The sequence below is a fragment of the Drosophila guanche genome, unplaced genomic scaffold (genome assembly GCF_900245975.1).
Source record: "Drosophila guanche unplaced genomic scaffold, DGUA_6, whole genome shotgun sequence".
NCBI lineage: Eukaryota > Metazoa > Arthropoda > Insecta > Diptera > Drosophilidae > Drosophila > Drosophila guanche.
The window spans coordinates 1,323,706-1,342,950 of record NW_022995752.1 but is presented as its reverse complement, the minus strand read 5'-3'; the positions used below and the strand labels follow the sequence as shown (position 1 = coordinate 1,342,950).

Genomic DNA, 19,245 nt, shown 5'->3' with positions numbered 1-19,245 from the left:
TTTGTATCAAAATATAAACGTTTTAATTAATATCAAAATATAAACTCCAAGGCTTTCAAATATTTTTTTATATGAATAAATCTAGGCGAGATAGGATGATCGAAACTCTGACCAAAGGTTTGACTCTGTTGGATAGGTACATAGATGTAGGGATCTTATTACTCACAACAGTAGGTAAATATTATTTGCTTTGAAAACAAACCTTTTCTTGTTGACTTGTAGGTGCAAAGTGTATGCTGATGTATACGATTTGGTGAGAGAGGAGTACACAGAGTTGTACGACAGTATGCATAAATATGATCTGTAGGATAGGAGAGTATTACTCGAACAAGATTCAAATAATTTCCTACAAACGAACCTCGTTTTATATGGAAAGATTTCGGGGGGTTAATGGGGTGTTCCGGAAACAGTACGCAAGACAAACTCGAGGAGCATCTATAAATAATTATTCATTTTCAAAAAATTATACCAAAGAAAAACGAGAATTTTTCTCACAGCTTTGCTTTTTTTTGTTTGTTTTTGTTTAAGTACATTTTTTATAAAATACACTTTCTGCTTAATATCTAGAAAAATAATGCCAAAAAGAGCTTTTTCAGAATTTTGATTTTTTATTTTATTCAGAGTTGTAAACTCGCCACCGCGCTCCGAATAATACTAACATTTTTTATTATTCTCACACTATGTCGAATTTGACTGCTGGGGTTTCGTTTGGCATGGATTACTTGTTTCAGTTTTTTTCGGATATATTTTATTTAAGCTCGTTGTCATGTTATTTCCAATCAAAAACTTTGCGACACATTGTGAATGCTCCGTTTTACATATCTAATCCATAAACATCTTAATATTCCAACTATTAAAGAAGAAATAAAGAAAACTAGTAAGAAATACATGGACAGACTCCACAACCATGAAAATAATTTACCCTTAAGTCTATTAGACAATAGCTTAACAGTAAGAAGACTGAAAAGATACCACATTCTCGATCTCCCCGATAGATAATCCAACAAACTGAAAAGATGTTATATATAATATTATTGGAAAACTGCTATTTCTGTTAATTTAATATTAATTGTACAATTTACTTATTGTTTAAACGAACAGATTGAAGAACAGAGAGAGAAAAAAAATGAATTCGCTCCTGGAAAGAGAGTTAAAATTCCACGCTTGGATAAATTGAACTCAAAGTAAAACGACTTTCAGTGGCGTGCAGCAACGAAAGGGGAGAAAGCTTTTCGTTTCGCAAAAGAGCTTTTCTCCAACATGGAACAAACACATCGCAAAAGAGAGAGTAAAAGATTTAGCATCAGACAATGAGCGAGCACCCTTCGGTTGGTTGTCCATGCTCCGACGAAGCTCCCGAAGTAGCAGCCAGCCGAGACCCCAAAGCGATGCAACAAATATAAGAACCGAAGCTGCTGGCGGCAGCGAAAACATTTATAACGGAAAACTCCTGGCGTGTGGACGTGTTTAGTGTGTGTCGTGGTCTCTGATTTTTGTGTAGCGTCTTTCGCTTGCTCTGCTTGTGTTTTTAGTGTATTATTCAGATTCGTATTATTCTTTCTGCCGAGTGCTGTCCCCCGTATATCATTGCTTGACGCGCACTCCCATCATACGACCACTTAGTATTCCATTCGCGAAACAAAATAAATGAAAATAAAGTCAAGCAAAACAAAAACGAAAACAAAAGATATAGCCCCCATTCATCTTGTTTGCCAAATTACGGGTATATTGTAGTTCTAATTGTGAAGCAACCTTGAAATTTTCTACTTACGCTGGAAGTTGCACAAACAACACAAAAAAACACGCACACAAATTGTCAAGTGACGCTTTTGGACAATTGCAATGTGACTTTCGAAGTGTAAGCGCAGCTTTGTTGTAGTTTTGTTTGCCGAAAAAAGAATCAGAGGAATCAAAGGAATACTATCGTGCATAAAAGGTTGTATTCTATCGAATACCCGCATACTAAAAGAAGACCAAAGAGGATTGGATTACTGATCAAAAGGAGTCAAACAGCAACAGAAATGGGCACTATCGGTGAGTTATTAACTAAAGTAAATTTATGGAAAACTATGCCAAATTCAATCTCCTACTACCCTTAGCAAAGTAAGTTTCTGGCTATTTATCTTTTACGAAAATTCCTAATTGTATCTAATTTCTGGAATTTTTTTTATTTAAAATTTCCAGGAAATTAGTCTTTTCTTTTGTAGTAGTTGCTGAAACTAGTTTTCCCATTTCTTTGAAAAGTCCTTTCATCACTCCACATTCATTCTACCTTCCATCCCTTGTCATATGCACATTTTTGCCGAAATGCCCATCTAATTGCTTTTCCTCTGCCAATTGAAATTTGCTGGAAGTTTCCATGCAATCGTTGGTCCCTATTCTTCATAGCTCCATCCTCAAACAAGAGTATCGTTCACTTGTTCCTATAACTGGTTTTTCTCATTTCCGAGAATATGTTACCACCTCCAATTCGTTATTCGACCATTTCCACGTGCAGTAGTGCTTTGAACCCATTGCATTGGTCATTCGTTCTCCCCCAGGGACTATCCTTTTGAGTACCATTGAATAGTTCCTTGAACTGCTTATCTCATGCTTCAAATTCCATTTTGTTATGCGACTCAAAGTGTAGTTGCACAATTTCCTCCCATTCTTTGATTACATGTCAACCAATCCCATAATCTATTGTTAGTTCTCTCTTTCTCTCTGTGGGCAACACCCTACACGGAATCCAACCCAACAGTTACATGAATAATCCCTTTTCGAAAAACTCAAGCGAAACTGTCGGAATTCCTTACAATTACAACCGAATGTGGGGGCGGTGCTGAGCGGAGCAAGACCCTGCCACTCTTGCTGGGCTGGGCTCCTGCTGTTCGTTGTACTGCTTGCTTTTCAATTATCCTGCCTAAAAATAGACCCTCACGCACAAAGCCGGCGAAAGAGCAATCAACCCACGTATGGGGAGGGGGGCGGAATCGCCGGGGCTCTTGGACTGCTTTTCAACACCATCCCAAAAATACTCGTAAAATACGAAGAGAAAATCTAGCGACAAATGACAACGACGTCATTATCATAAACATGGTCTGGTCTACTCGGCTGTTGGGTCGGCACGTCGGGTCGTGTCGTCTCGTCTCTTGTGGGCCTGGCCGCTAAAATGCTACGAATTTTGTTTATCCAAAATGTATAAAATAAATAATATGCCACCGAACAAATGGGGCTGAGACAGCGGAGGGGCTGCGGATTGGGGATAGACCCTAAAACTCATAATCGAATGACGCACGAGATTCTGTTTCTCTCTATAAAGTATACGTATACCTATGTATGTATAGAATGTATGTATGTACGTGCGGATATAAGTATATAATATAGACTTATCATCCACCCATTGTAGGCCAGTCATCAGGCTGTTTTGTTTGTCCAGCTATCCAGTGGTATCCTTGAACATGCCGGTGTCCTTTTGGGTGCGCCCGGACTTGGTTAAATCCGCCCACGGTCCCTGCGACAGAGCAGTAGTCCCTGACAGTGTTACAGCTACAAATGCGCTTTGATTGCCATCTCAGTTGGGGGCTAGAGAGTCGGGGATGTAGTACTTGTGCCTCAATGGGTTCACACGACACGACACGACAGTTGCATACACAAGTGGCAGTCAGCCAGTCAGCCACCTTGCTGGGCAGTGCAGGATCTGTTTGTGCCATTTTGTGTGTGGGTTGTATCGTGGTATGTTGGTGGTGGTAGGGTCCGCATTAAACACGCTTGACATGCTGCTCAATGTTGAAACATCATCAAAGGACATTTCTCTTTTCGTGGCACGGCGTCAGCAAAAAGTTCATAGTTGAATATAACCATTGATATTATCGTACAAAGTGACACACTGTCTTTATGAATTCAACATTCCATAAAGCCCTTCCAGGCACTAGAAGATTATTATTTCAAAAAAGTTTAATCTTTGAATAAACACAGATGGGTGTCTGGGGATCACGCTACCAAAACAAAGGATTCTTCAGTAGCCTCAAGTTAATATAATTTCCCAAAGAAATGACTATAAAAATGTGCTTACGTTAATATTGATTAGCCACTAGATTTTACTTTAATGTTTCGTTTAATGAGTGCATTAGGACTGTGATTAGATGCGACTAACATACTTCAAATTTGCTATATTGTGATGGGTGCACTTCAGTTTCTCGATGGGGCAAGTCGGCTCCTTGTGGAGACACTTGCAGTAGACGAAGCGCTCCATTAAGTGTTCCTCGAACTCCTCCGGTTGGGCCTCGGTCTTTAGCAGCTCCCGATACTCCTCGACGCTCTCCAGATTCAAGGGATCCAGTTGGTGCATGTAGCACTTGAGTTTAAGCACTGTTGCATGGAAATAGTTGAATATATCAACGGCCATTATTTTGTGATGCTGTATGGAACGATGATGCTGATCGCCCATGATAAGTGGCGTCTCCAGGGTCTTGTTCAGCCGATTGTAGGCCGCGTAAAACTTCTTGCAGTGCGTGTCCAGCTCCATTACCGAGTGCTTCATTTTGTTGCTGTTGATAATCTCTATAAGAATGGAATGGTAAAATAGGACAAGGCTTACTTGGAAGCACGTAGCACTTCTAGCTTTTCCTCGTATTCATTAACGAGCGCCTCCTCCGTGGAGAGAGTGTAGACCTCGGGATAGCGACAGCCAATGACACAACTAATAAGGATAAGGTATCTCTGCGTCAGAAGCCAAACTCTCTCGATGAGGATCTTCTGGGCCTCCAGTTCGCACAGATACAGTTTATAGTATTCGCGATATTTTGTCTCCAGATCAACCAGCAATCCCAGCACTTCTGCCTCTGTCTCGTAGTGAGCCTGCAGTTGCGGAGTCAAATGGGGCTCCTCTTCGGTGATTAAGGAACCCTCCATTTCGTGTTGCTTCTGTTGCTCTGTCATTACTTGTTGAGCATTCTAGTACAAGTTTTTCAACGCTCACTGTTCGACGGGATGCCCATCAAATTGAATTCCCATTTCTTTCATCAAATGGATAATTTGACTTTGAGGCTAAACTAATTAGTTTGGCATGGGAAAACCCAAACCAAAAATCTCTTTCTGTTTAATAAAAATCAGATGGCAATCGATTGCTACTTACGCAATATTCATTTTTCACAGAAATCGATTGAAAATAGAATTGTCTACTAGCAAACATATACATATCTGAATCTATCTAAATACCAAGTACAAAGGAAATCGGCATCGAATCTGATGAATGTTCAGCATGTGATAGTCCAAATAAAAATATACAAAATATAATATTAATATGGGGCTCCATCCAAAGTTCATTGAAGCATTGGAAAATATGCTTTGATTGATTCCCAAATTCGAACGTTTTTATTCGTTATTCGAATGCATCGAAAACGGAAATTAAATTGCCTAAAATTTGTATCTGTCGATGAGGATGTTGCTCTCTCTCTCTCTGCTCTACTCTCCCAATGTACATCTGTGTATATTCAAATAATATATATCTTTTTTTAAATGCGTAATTTTGTTGTTGTATTGGGCAACCGACGCGCCGCATCATTAATGAAGTGCGAAGCCAATTGCCGCCTTCAACAATTTCCACCAAGACCAGACAGACAGTGAATACCCTCATATTTATTCAGACATGCAGATGTTTACTTATATATACGTTTCCCACAGACATTTCTATATACATTTACGGGTATAGTAAAGGGGCGTCAAGCCTCATAGCAAACACTACGGATCGGTGATTATGGAATGCTCCTACTCATCCTTCAATATTTCACAAATAAACAAAAGAGAACGAACGTATGTATGTATGAGGGGGATACTTTGTTTGTACAAATATTAAATATGCGCCTCAGCAATAACAATAATAATTTATATTGTATGTATTTAAAAAAGCAAAAATCAATGAATGCACGGTGGTGGTGTCACGAGTGTGAACAGGAAGTATTCGTACTCGTAAAAGTGCCCTTGAATACATTTTAGGCAAAATATTTACAGGAAAGGCAATACCTTTTAGAGAAATGGGGAAATTCTGATTGTTTAAATTTGTTGGGGGAATCAAAGTGTTTTTCAATTTTACGTACCAGGATCTTTTTCCCAAAATGTTCCTTACAATTGAAATGGTTCATACTTATGAGCTTCCATTAACATCACTTTACGCTTCTCCATGCAGCTTTCCAATCTCATAATTGTTTCTTCTCGCAAAAGAAGACCTCAAAAACTTTCAAAAGAAAATATAAATTTTGAAACAAACTAATAGAACTTGCCATGGCAACGCACATTTTGCACAAACATACACACATAATCATTATGGTTGGGGGCTCAGTTTGTTTATGATTTTCTTAAATTTTTAATTGCCAAAGCGGTGCGGCACACGCGTCGTATGTGCGATGTCTTCTACGGTGTAATCTGTTTAGGCTATTTTGGACAGCCACCGAGTGTTTGTTGCGGGGCCCTCAAGATGTTTTCGCTCAACACCGACCGGCTAATGGGTACTCTTAGACCCTCCCATTCCCATATTCTCATTCCCATCTTTCTCTTGCCTCTTTTTAACCGATTCCTCTCTGTCCGTCTGGCAGTCTTTCTGTGTATATCCGTCTGTATGTCTCTTTGTCTCTGTTTGTAAGTTGTTTTCAATTGTGCGGCTTTCGTTGAGGCATTTTATTTAATTAATTCTTTTGAATTATGGTGAACAAAAATGTTGTTTGATAGTGTTGGAGCCACCAGATTTATGGGAAGGTGCAATGAACCTCTCGAGGCAGATACTCGTAATTGCATATGGCAGCGCCCGAGCAAAGATCATCATTAGTTGTCTTTATTATTTATCATTCATATATATGCATGAGTATTGCGGGGAAAAGGAATTAAAGTGGTTCAGAAATATCCCTTAAAACATATGCAAGCGTATACGCTTGTCTGGCTTTTGACCTTTACCTTCAATTGTACTAAATATTTCCCTAATTTTTCATCGAAAGTTCCACTTCCACACAAAAACACTTATCTCCGCTCCAAATGCAATAAAATAGAGATAATCAAAGCCATAGAGACATGTCCCCTGTCAAAACGAATCATTTTCAGTTAGCCGTAAAAATGGGATTTATGCTAATTTGCTTTTTATGACCAAAGTACACAAATAAACGAAATAAAAGAAGAAAATGTCACAGAAACAAACTGCGACAAGAAGAAGACGCACGCTGTCGTGGGAATAAACAGAACTTTTAATTTTTCATAAATAATATAACTAAATGCCGCTGCAAATACGAGAATAGTTGACACAATGGCCGGTATGGTAGGTGGTTGAGTGGGAAACTAACAAAACAAGGATTCCTGTATACCACTCCTCTCCTACTCAATGGACACCCTGGGCTGTTCTTCTACACCAATTTAGATTGACGAATGTGGTAAGCAGTGGTTTTTGGGGCTTGTTTAATTTCGATTTCTTCTCTCCTGTCGCATTCGAGAATTCTGCTCGCCGCTTCTTTCGCTTTCTACGCGTTGATCCGTGGGACAAGGTCGTGCCGTCGCCTGTCGCAGTGAGAAATATTATGGCTAACCAAAAGATAAAATATATAAGTATCAAAGATCTGGGTATATATGCGTACTCGTATATGTATGCCCCACTGATGTCTGCGACTGCACACAGGTTTTGGCCAACTGTTTGGGTGTACGGACGGGGTCGCCTTCTGTGCGTTTTGTGCCGCGCATTTTGCCATTGACACGCAATAAAAATATGGTACTTAAATATTGTAAAATCTTATAATGAGCATACACTTGAAAATATATGCCGCCTTAATTGGTTTAACCCTCTCTGAGCCAACGATTGCAAACAATTGGGGCACACATCAATGATAAATGGTTGCTTCCAGTTACTACTGCTGTATTTTGTGTGTTTATGTTGAGTATGAATAGGAGTTACAAGTTTTTTCAGTTTGGTTTCCTTCAGTCATTTTACATAATTAGCATAGAGATCATAAGCGCTGAGAGATTAGGTACTATTCTACTCGAACCAGGGGATAGGAGTAAATCTTCCTCCTACTGGTGTCTTTTTTGTTTTTTACCTCTTTTGAAAACGACTGTAGGAGATCATGGTAATTTTATACATAGTAAATTATTGCCTTAAAAATGTTCACTTACATCGGGACTAATTTATATCTGCAGTTAGTTGAGATGTGAATCAAGTAAAACATTATGACTAGCACACCCATAATTACATAATTTTTTGCAAAACAACAAACTGCATTTGCTTCTGAACATGTACAAATTTAAGAGGCAAGAAAGCTTGATTTATCGGTTCCTCTTTAATTTATCATATTTTAGATTGTCAAATTAATAGTAGATGCTTACTAAGTAGACACAAATTCTAGGAATTTTGTTTTGTTACTAATATAACTCTGAAATAATGAGAAAGCTTAAATCTAACGTAGAAATCTTGCATAGTGTACTTTGTGTAGCCTTTAAACCACTTAAACTTGCAAATTTCGTGGACTTTGTTTCACTAAAATGAGGATCTATTTCCAGTTAACATAGACATAATCTCTACAACCACCTTCCATGCCATACCATACCTTTTGCCTTGTATATGTTTTCGATATATGTTGGCATAAAAGAGAAAGTCGGATAGGGGAAACCAGACATAATGTATGGATGGATGAGAAAGAGAAAGCCAAGAAGGCAGAATGCGTGGGCCACGACACTGGCTGCTCTTCGCATCTCCTCCCATGAGAGAGTATTCCTGCCTGATTTTATTTTCATATTTGCATATATCTTCATCCCAAACACGAGTAATGTATATATGTGTGTATGCGAGTTCGACGGTGTGTAGTATTTAATAAATTATTAATTTTTGCTACGCTTTAGCTGCCTCAAACATCACATGAATCTGATGTCTATATAGTCGTCGTATAGCCAATAAATGTTTACTATACAAATGTCAGTCTCTCTCTATCTCCTTCTGATCGTGACTAAAATTTTTTGATTGAACATTCATATTATTTGTTTAATTAATGTACCTTTCACTTTTCTCTCCTCATGATTTGATCATTGTTTATTTTTGAAACAGTAATGGAAAAATCCATAAAGAAGTGTCTCCGATTGATGAAGACTCTTTGCCCATTACAATTGTTTGAGCAAAGTTACTTTAAATGGAGCCGGTTTTAACCAGTTTTTCTAGGCTCTGTCTTTTTGAACTTTTTGTTTATACTCGATATACGTCATGATGATGTTTCCATTGAATTTTCTTTTAAAATGTTTTGTTTTTTTGTCTCCACCATCGCCTGGCAGCCAGGTCGGAGTTCACGATTTTGTTTTAACTTTCATTCTTTGTGGCTTTGCGTTTGTGTTGTGTCTCAGTGGCATGGAAACGGAAAGTAAAATCAGTTCTTTCTAGGTCATCTGCAGAAACTTTTCGACTTCCTGCTTAAACTGCAATTCGCGCTTCCCTTCGATAAACAACTCAAATGGCACACAATTAATCACAATCCAAGTATCTATCTATTCAAATCGAAAATGAACCAATTTCCATATCCGTTTCCCTTGTGGTGGGGGGAACAATTGATTATTTCACTCATCGCAAATCCAAGTTGCCGTCAGGTGCCCCATTCCAGACGTTTGTAATGCAAATATTATTATTAGCGTTACTTACAATTATTTACGAGCATTCAGAATTTTCCGTTCTGAGAAATACAAGCTCGTAATATCCCCAAGAGACGAAGGAAATTATGCAGCAATTTTAGGCGAAATGTTTGGTGGAACTTATTTATTTTCAGCGCAAATACTCGTACTGAGGTACTACTTAATATATGGACTGCTCTATCGGACATTGTCTTACCTTCTGGCTGTGTGTTGTGTGGGAGAACTATTATATATTATTTATAGGGTCCTCTTCATCGGCCATTTCTCATATGTAAGCATTTTCCCAGCCCCACTTACAATATTCTTCCGCCGTCTTCATTATCATCAGCTCGGATAAGTTTGATAAATGATTTGACGTAGGCACTCGCCTTGACCTTACCTTGAAAATTGTCAGCTACATGAAAACGTCTTCCTTTTTTACACGACAGTCCCATTTTTCCACACACTCATTTTCCATTTTCCTCTTCGCGTAATTACAAATTTGTCGGCTATAGGGGAGGCTATTTATAAGAATTTATTTACACAAATAAAAATATGTACGAGTATATATCATACGCTTACAGAAAGCACGCAAAGCAAGTTAAATATATCGTAAAGGCGGAACTATTTAAATAATTTATGGAAATGGTGGCGTGGGCGACCACTTTTGCCACTCACTGTGCAACGGGTGTAAACACGGGCTAAATCGTAGAGTGTTTTATCCACTCTCAGAGGGTACACAATTCAAGTAAAGCTTCCACAGGAACTTCTAGGATATCTTTCTTAGCCCTGACCTGACACTCTGTCCTTCAAGCGGCACTCAGGAGAAGGACTCAGGCCTTATAGAGTGTGCTCTTCCATGCCTACCTGTATGAGTACAACCACTTGTGCGTATATCCTTTACCTCGTCATCTACTGTACCTCTACTCGTGATGGTCATGTGCGCAGTTTTCCCAAGAGCAGCTGTCTCTCGCTGTTGGTTGGTTGGTTGCTTGTTGGTTGGTTCTTTTGCTCCTAGAGTGCTGCCATATATCAATAAATCGCAGACAGAAGGCGGGGGCGGATACACGCCCTCTTTTGCTAAAATATTTACTCTTAGGCCAACAGATATCGAGAGATTGAAGGAGAGAAGGGAAATTAAGCCAAATTTAACGCGTTTTATAAAATATATATTTGTTTTTTTTTTTTTTTTTACGCTATAAAAAACTCATACGCACAAGCTCTAAAAAAACGAGAAGGGACGTGTGAGACGCTTCTTACGCGTCACAACTTTTATACCCGGTACTCAGTACTAAGATTTGTACCTTAGCGGTTTATTGTGAAATTTTACAATTTTTCTTCATCTGTCATCTACATATACAACACTTCTCACGCCAACACGCTCCTTTAGCTTGCCTAAGGCCACACACTGCAGAGTCATCGCAGAGGCAGAGGCAGAGGCCGCACACTGCAGAAGCAAAGTGTGAATGAGAAAATGTGAAAAAAACAACAAAAGCTGCGGGACAGGGTGGGTTTAGCCACTGCAAATTAATTTCTTCATTCTGGCTATTATAATGATCCAATCGGATCCCTATTTGGTGATCTAATAAATATGGTCATTCCCTACGAAATGGTTTTTAATTTTATTTTATCTTCAAAATTGTAGATTTGGGAGGTTCATTTTTTAAATACACTTGTAACAGTGTGAGCATACAGAAGTCTGGATGCAAAATTTAGTGGCTCTAGCTTTTATGGTCCCTGAGATCCAGACACTCAACAAGGAGGATGGACAGACGTACAGACGGACAGACGGACGGACAGACAGACATGGCTCAATCGATTCGGCTATTGATGCTGATCAAGAATATATATATACTTTATGGGGTCGGAAACGTTTTCTTCTGTGCGTTACATACATTCACTTTGTGCACAAATGCAGTATACCCTATTTACTCTTCGAGTACCGGGTATAAAAAGAAAAAAGAGTCTCTTAATATTTATTTAATATTTGCTTTTGTTTTTATTTCTTTTTGTTTATTTTCGTTGTTTTGTTGGTGGTCTTTTGCCTTTGTTTGTGGGCGCAGCGGAAATTTTGTTATAAGTCGTTAATTTTTATTGAATTGTTGTATAATAAGTATGCCGAATGCTTTTTTTGCTTTTCCTTTTCAACAAGTTATCCTCTTCAACAGACACCCACCAAATGAGTAATTATTAGAAAATGTTGCAAAAGACTTTGTCAGGGGACGGAAGGGGAGGAAATAAAGAGAATATATAAATAGAAATAAATGTAGTTATAAATCATTAATGCGCCTATAATTGTTCATGTAAATGCAAAATGATTGTGAGAGAAATTAAACGGGATGCTTCAAATTGGAATATTAATTTTTAATTAATATAATTAATAAAACTTACCCTCCATAGTAGATGTTAATGGCTATCGATTTCCCGAGATTATTGTATATTCTATGTAGGTTTGACCTTTTCCTAAGACCTTCTCTCAATGTTTTCCATCCTTGATCACGAAAACAGGCAAACTATCAAAGCATTTCCTATTGTAAACACTTGCAAAATCCTCCACTTTGAAAACAATGAGTGTGAATTTTTATATATCGACTGTTGAAATATTTACCCATATAGCATACATCCGAATATATCGCGGAAAACTGTTGCCTTTTCCGTGTAATAGAAAAATCAACAAATAGCCCGAAGAAACACACAATTTTTGTAATTTGTAACAAAACTTTCTTGACCCAAATTCGTGTGTATGTGCTTTTTTCTGTAAACAATTAAAGCAAATCTGAATTACGATCTTACAAGTACAAGAACAAAGTACTCAATACCCGGAAAGATGAAGAAATTAAATATAAATTAAATGTATTTTTCATGGTAAATGGAAATGGAAATGAGGAGCAATGCAGAGCAGAGCAGCACATTGTCGTAGGTCTCCCATAACCTATATATGCATGCCAGTCTCTTGGGCTCTTTCGAGAGTTGATGTAGGTCTGGGAAAACGAACTTAAGTTTCCCTCCGAAGCACAAAAGATGAAGGCATTAAGTGAACAAGATTCCCCCAGATTGAGCAATTAAATCGAATCAATTGTTTTCGAGTCGTGGCAGCAGCAGCAGGGGGAGGCCGCACTACTACCAAGTGTTTGCGACCAGACATGGCGCTGTCCGGCATTGTCCGGTCGATGGTCTCTGGTTCTCCGGGTCTCCGATTCCCGGACTATTCCTAATCACCCACCGTAGAGAATCTGCACTGGCTGCTGTGCTGCCGTTCTAAAAGTGTTTCTCATTTTATTTTGTAATAATACAAAACTTACAATTGGTCAGAGACGCCGACGGGGCTGGTTCAGCCTCAGACGCAGCCTCGATGGCCTATAGATACAAATGTATCTGTATCTCCATGTGTGTGCGTTTGTAAATGGCTATAACTGTGCGCTTGTACGAGTATGTGGCACGCCGACCGACAACGACTTGTCCATTGACGTCAGCAATGCCCCCAAAGTCGCGCACACTGTCGGGCGGGTTGCCAAGCAGGCGGGGAATCGGGACACGACTCTTGTTTTTGTTGTTGGAGACCAGGGCGACAATCAGGGGCAGGGGCAAGCGGCATTTATCCGGGGCAAGGAGGAGGGGACTAACCGAACTGTGAGAACCGAAACGTACATTTTGGCAGTCACTCATACGAGTGTTGGAGACCTGATGCTGATTTCCCCCACCTGATGCCCGGTTTCCCTCATTCTGGATTTGTTTCTACAGAGCAGGGGTGTCTTGATTCTGTGGATTGAATGGTTATGAGGGTATCAATCATTGCAAAGGTAAATTTGACCAAATGGAGAATATCGAAAGCTTCCCCATTCCAGACAGCAAATGATGGTTTTACTCAAATATTAATTTTCTTAAGTGAATTCCTTATTCTCAATGTTGTCCAGGGTATCCTCCAGTCGGGCATTGTCTGCCCCTACAATGTTCATCTGTCGCAAGAATTTCATTTTGCCATTGGCTGGCAGGTCGATGGTTCTCCTGGCGCCTTCTCTTTGTTGCATTTGCATTTCACAGTCTGCCAAAGCCACATATCTGCTGCTACTCGTACAGCTAATGTCTGACTAGCCATACATCCCCGTGTGTGTGTGTGTGTGTGGATTGTTTATTTTGACCCACTGTTTATACGAGACTGACTCCCTGCGGTCGGATAGATAATTTCCACGGAAATTCTGGCTTCCTTCTATATTTAGAGCTGCAGAAAATGCATCCCATCCCATCTCATCTCTCCGGCGAATGCCTACGTTTGCCTGCCTGACCCTTTTTGGCTCATTTGTGATTTTTGGCTATTTCGGGCATGCAAAGTGTTTTGCTGCGGATCGACGAAAGAAATTATTAAGATGAAATGGCCATAACGAATGCGAGTACTCGAATCGTTTGAATCGAGTGTAGCAGCAGCAGCAGCAGCAACAGCAGCAGCGACGACAGCAGAGAAATGGCCACTGCGAAAGTGAAAGTTTGATTTATGGCCACACGCAGTCCTCTCTGACTTTTGAATCTCTGTTGATGATTTTTAATGGTATATAATTAGTTTTCGCCCCTTTTTTCACTCATTTATTAGGGATCTCTCTGTGTGGATGCCACCTCTGGCCCCGAGCCAATCAATTCTGGAACGGAAATAGAAATTAGACAAGAAAACGAAAGAAAAAGAACCATCCAAACAGCCCAGAAGAAGCATCTTTGACTTGTTGCCGCTTGTCCCTTTCCTCAAACTTAGGCGAAAGTGTTTTCTTTTTTTTCAGTTTTTTGCGAGGTTAATGAGCTGCAAGATTCTGCCCCCTAGCAGCCACTTAATATTCCCGACGGTGAAGCAGGAGGACTGAATCTTGTAATGGAATATGAAATGAGACTTTAATTAAAATGTTTTGCGCCCCAGAAATTAAATAAAGGATGAACGAGGAAAATACTTAGTGTTGGAAGAGGGAATAAATCCAACAGCATTTTCCTCCCAAGATCATTATATTACTCTCTCTAATATACGCCTGCCAATACCATCTAGCTGTTTCTCATACCATTATGAGAGACACTCATAAATTAGTTGAATTGCATTTCTCGCATGCCTCAGTGGCAAATATTATCCGGCTTGCCTTTGCCAGTAATTTGTCTAAAATAAAAATATTTTTCAATATATGCAATTTCGATCCCACCTTCACCCCTGCCTGCATCTCTGCCTTCCACCTCCTCCTCCTCCATCCGCAGTTGACACTTTAAGAAATACGATTTTGATCGCTAAGCAGAACATATAATTTAACGTCAAACGCGATTCGCGGTAAAATTGTGAGAACATCGAGCGAAAATCACATCACGCCCTATAAATGTTTTGCTCTGCAAAGCAGAGCGCTTTGATTTTAATTTGATTTTAGCTGCGAATTTCCAGCTAACGCATTCTCAGTATACTATGTAGATTCTGTCTGTCTATCTGTCTGTTTGTCCTGTGAACCATTCGACGGCAAATCAAATGATTTCTCTTACCATTTTCCTGGCTATGCTATAAATGAAATCAAACGGGGGGCGAATGGAGGGGGCGCTGGTGCTGTGAATGGCACTACGCAGATTATGGATTCCAAAAATCGCAGCAGCAGCAACAGCAGCAGCAACAGCAGCAGCAGTCACAATCTGTGACTAACTGCTGACGTCTTTTGCCTGTGTGGTCTGTGGCCCATATATAACTCAGAGACCCCCTGTACCCTGTATCTATCTACACACACATATCTCCCATGTCTGATCTAAGATCTACGCAAATTCTGCACTAACTTTGTCACAGACAATTTGGCGACAACCATCGTCTATTTCTTTATGTCTGTCTCTCTGTCCATGTCTTGGGCGTGGGCGTGGGTGTGAGTGTTGCTTGTCCCCATGGAAGGCAGGGAGGCAGGAGAGGGCGGGCTGTAAGCGCTTTTCTATGTCCGTTCTTGTATGATAAATTAATAATTCGCAATGTGGAACACAAAACATAAAAAGCAGCACATCAAACGTTGATTATAAATCATGAGAAACAACACAAAAATATTTCCAATTAATACCACAATCGAAGTTCCGTGAAAAACAGCAGCAAGAGGTTGAGTTTGTTGGGTGAGAATTTCTGTTGCCAAGGATAGGGTCAAGGCAGAGGTAGACAGGAGAATGTTTTTCCGATTGTGGCCAAAGGTCAAGTTAAATCATTTTAAGAATGGCAAACAAATAGGAAGGTTAAACGGAATGTTTGCTTGTCCTTGAAGGGAACTTGAACCTGTACTTTGGAGAGAGAACTTTGAGAGAATAATAAACTTTTTATTATGTGCAAAATCAACTTAATTCTAATCATCAATATTTTGTCTATCTCTTGCAGAGAAACGTTCATTTTCCTTCCGCCTGCGCCGCTCCTTTGGCGATGGTGGCAGCACCAATAGTCGCAACAGCAACAACAACAGCAGCACCTGCACCAATCACAACAACCAGAAACGCTGCAGCACACCCTTGACACCCACCAGCACTAGCACGGGACGCCTGGAGGTGCCCGGAGCGGCATCCGTGAGCCGTCGGAGCAGCATCTACAAGAAGCCGGACAAGAATGATGGCGGACAGATTCATATGATACCGGATGTGGACTTGCCGCTGATGACATTCGCCGATCAGTACAACATTGAGAAGACACTGGCGGAGGGATGTTTTGCCAAGATTCTGCTGTGCCGGCACAGGCCCACCAATACGCTGGTGGCCCTGAAGGCAGTTCATGCAGAGTTGACCACGATCAAGGAGTTCCAGAAGGAGTTCCACTACAACTACGAGTTGTCGCACCATCACCACATCTTGAGCGCCTACGCTGTGGCCTTCCAGACCATGGACTACTACGTGTTTGCGATGGAGCATGCACCGTACGGGGACCTGGCCTCGAACATCGGACCCAATGGCCTGCATGAGAATGCCTGCAAATTGATATCCGAGCAGTTGAGCTCGGCCCTGGGCTTCATGCACTCGAAGAATCTGGTGCATCGTGATCTGAAGATTGAGAATATTTTGGTGTTTACGCCGGACTTTACCCGGGTGAAGTTGTGCGACTTTGGGGCCACCACCAAGAAGGGTCTGCTGGTGCACAAGGTGAAGCACACGTGGACCAGCTGTGTACCGCCGGAGCAGCTGGAGCTGATCAAGAACGAGCGCTTCCAGTGCCTGCCCATCAGCGATTCCTGGCAGTTTGGCATCTTGCTGTACAACATCCTCACGGGCAATCCGCCATGGCAGTCCGCGGACTGGGTCAAGGATCAGTCTTATGCCAACTTCATGAAGTACGAACAGCGCAAGACCACCAAAGTCCCTGACAGTTTCCGTCGATTTTCGCCCCGTCTGATGCGCTGCTTCCGCAAGTATCTCAGTCACGACCCAGAGGATCGCTGCAAGATCACCGAGGTGACCAAGTACATGAAGGATCGCTGGGTTGAGTGCCGCATCTCCACCTCCAAGTCGGCCACCCTCATCTCGCCCACCCACCACGACCAGGACTCGTGTATCTATCTGAACCAGCGCGAGGGCCGACTCTCTGGCGATGAGAACAAACTGAGATTCAAGCGCATGATGTCCAGCTATGGCCTGGACATACCCATCGATCCGACCATGGTGCGACGGCGAGTCTGGGACTGGCTATCCACATGCGATGCCAGTTTCGATCCAGATGTAGAGAGCTTGCATGGCCTGGATACAATGCATTAGAGAGAGATTCTCGATAATATCATCCTCTGCGGAACTGTTTGAATTTGTAGGTCTATGAGATCATATTTGAGAAAACCAAAACCATATTTATAAATGTTAGAGAAAATTGTCTATAGGTATTTAATTTAGTGAGAATTAATGTCAGGTTAAGTAAACCCAGCAAACAACCAAAAAAACACGTCAACGGATTACTTTCCACTAGTGTTACCTTTCTAGTCTTCCGCCACGATGATTTTCTTCGATATACATATACTATACATAATGTGTGATTTACGCGTTACTTACTTTATATATACGATACATATACAGATACGGTACTATACCAACTAATGCAATTATCTAGAATCTAGTATTTATATATACATACTCAGATATTTGTAGAGAGCAATTAAGGGATGACCAATTACTAGACGTTTAAGATTTGTTGTATATTTTTGTAGTAGATAATCGTAATGTCTATCTTTAATCTGTAACCATAGTCCTTCTATGTGTATCCCCTATAAATCTTTGTATATATATTTCTCCTTCGATTGCATACGACTTTTACTATAAAGTATATTGATATTGATATCCCATGTATACCATATACCATAAAGAAATATAATAGAACCCCAAACTGAGTTTCCATGAAAGTTTGCAGAGTATTGCTAAAACTAAAATATCTTTCCAGGTCCACAGGTCCAGTTCCAGATGCTCTCATTAAACATTTTGGCAAACGGTTTTCATCTAAACAAAATTTTCATAATCATCATAAAAGTTCATCATGAAAATGTTCGTTGGTTCCCGGGGGGAACATACAAACTAATCGGTAAATATTTATTGTTTAAATTTAATGAATTATTTAATGTTGTTTGGATACTGGTGGTGGCCTTTTGCAGCAAATCGGATTAGTCTTTGGCTAATTGATTGTGAGGCATTTTGAAGGTCGTCTCCATTGTTGACTTTGAAAAGGTAGTTCGCGGTCAGTGTGTGGTTTCCCAGGGGGGTTTACTCGGTCGCTGGAGAAGATGGATAACCCAAAACATGTCGGACAGGATGTGACGCCTCGGTTCGTAATAAACAAACAGGCACATATCCCGCTCAGGTTCATTCAACAATAGGTGGAGGGGTTGGGGTTGTCTTTTGTTTGGTCTGTGGGCGGACCCGGACACATTGTTTGTATTAGGCGCCTGTCTCGTCTTCTTATTGTCATTGCCATTAACTTGTATGGATATCATCTCAAGGGAAGCAATGGCCTCTTCGAATCTGATCAATATGTTAACTGATTGATAAACCTGTAATTAAGTTAAACGCTTGAGGAGTCAGTGGCGTTTCACCTTGACTTTGTTTGATAGAAGACAACAGCAGACTCGGGCCACTTTTATGAGGCGCATGCCAGCACTTAAATGTTTTTAATACCCCCCAACGGAAGGGGACTTTAATATTGGCTAGACGTGAAATGTGAATGGGGTTTGCTAGGGATTGGACTTGCAAATACTTTGGAAATTGGAGAAAACTATTGCTGGATAAGCAGGATTAACAATGTGCGGCTGGCAATCCTTACCCAAAATGGAGCAGCAAAATGATTCTCGATCGAAAACTATCACAAATTTAATCGGGTGCAAATTATTGAAATATAAAACCAATTTATATGATAGTCTCAAGGGTATTCCTCTTGCCTCCACCAGTATTTATGTGTGTCTGCACAACAGGAGGAAAAAAATCCAACGAATAGATTGGATGATCATAAATTATATGGTGGGCCATGTGATCTGCATATTTCCATGCCACGCGCATTGAAGCATTGAACCAAATCTGATTTGCCTGGCCAAGAACACAGAACACACGCATAATGCAGTTAGTTCAAAGCAAACAAAAGTCTAGGACGACCCGATCGTTCGTTTATGGATCAATAAATATACAATTTATCTCATTTAATTAGTTGCTATTGGT

The 19,245-nt window shown here is 40.4% G+C and overlaps 2 protein-coding genes across 2 annotated transcripts; one reads left to right on the top strand and one right to left on the bottom strand.

The window, feature by feature from the left end:
- The first annotated feature begins 1,418 nt into the window (after positions 1–1,418).
- LOC117587858 (serine/threonine-protein kinase meng-po) lies at positions 1,419–17,908 on the top strand. The gene is made up of 2 exons (XM_034278824.1): positions 1,419–2,034; positions 15,956–17,908. The coding sequence occupies exons 1-2, from the start codon at positions 2,022–2,024 to the stop codon at positions 17,311–17,313; spliced, it is 1,371 nt and encodes a 456-aa protein (XP_034134715.1). The 5' UTR covers positions 1,419–2,021; the 3' UTR covers positions 17,314–17,908.
- On the bottom strand, positions 4,056–4,908 carry LOC117587859. The gene is made up of 2 exons (XM_034278825.1): positions 4,580–4,908; positions 4,056–4,529 (listed from the first exon to the last, which is right to left on the bottom strand). The coding sequence occupies exons 1-2, from the start codon at positions 4,891–4,893 to the stop codon at positions 4,121–4,123; spliced, it is 723 nt and encodes a 240-aa protein (XP_034134716.1). The 5' UTR covers positions 4,894–4,908; the 3' UTR covers positions 4,056–4,120.
- Positions 17,909–19,245: the final 1,337 nt, after the last annotated feature.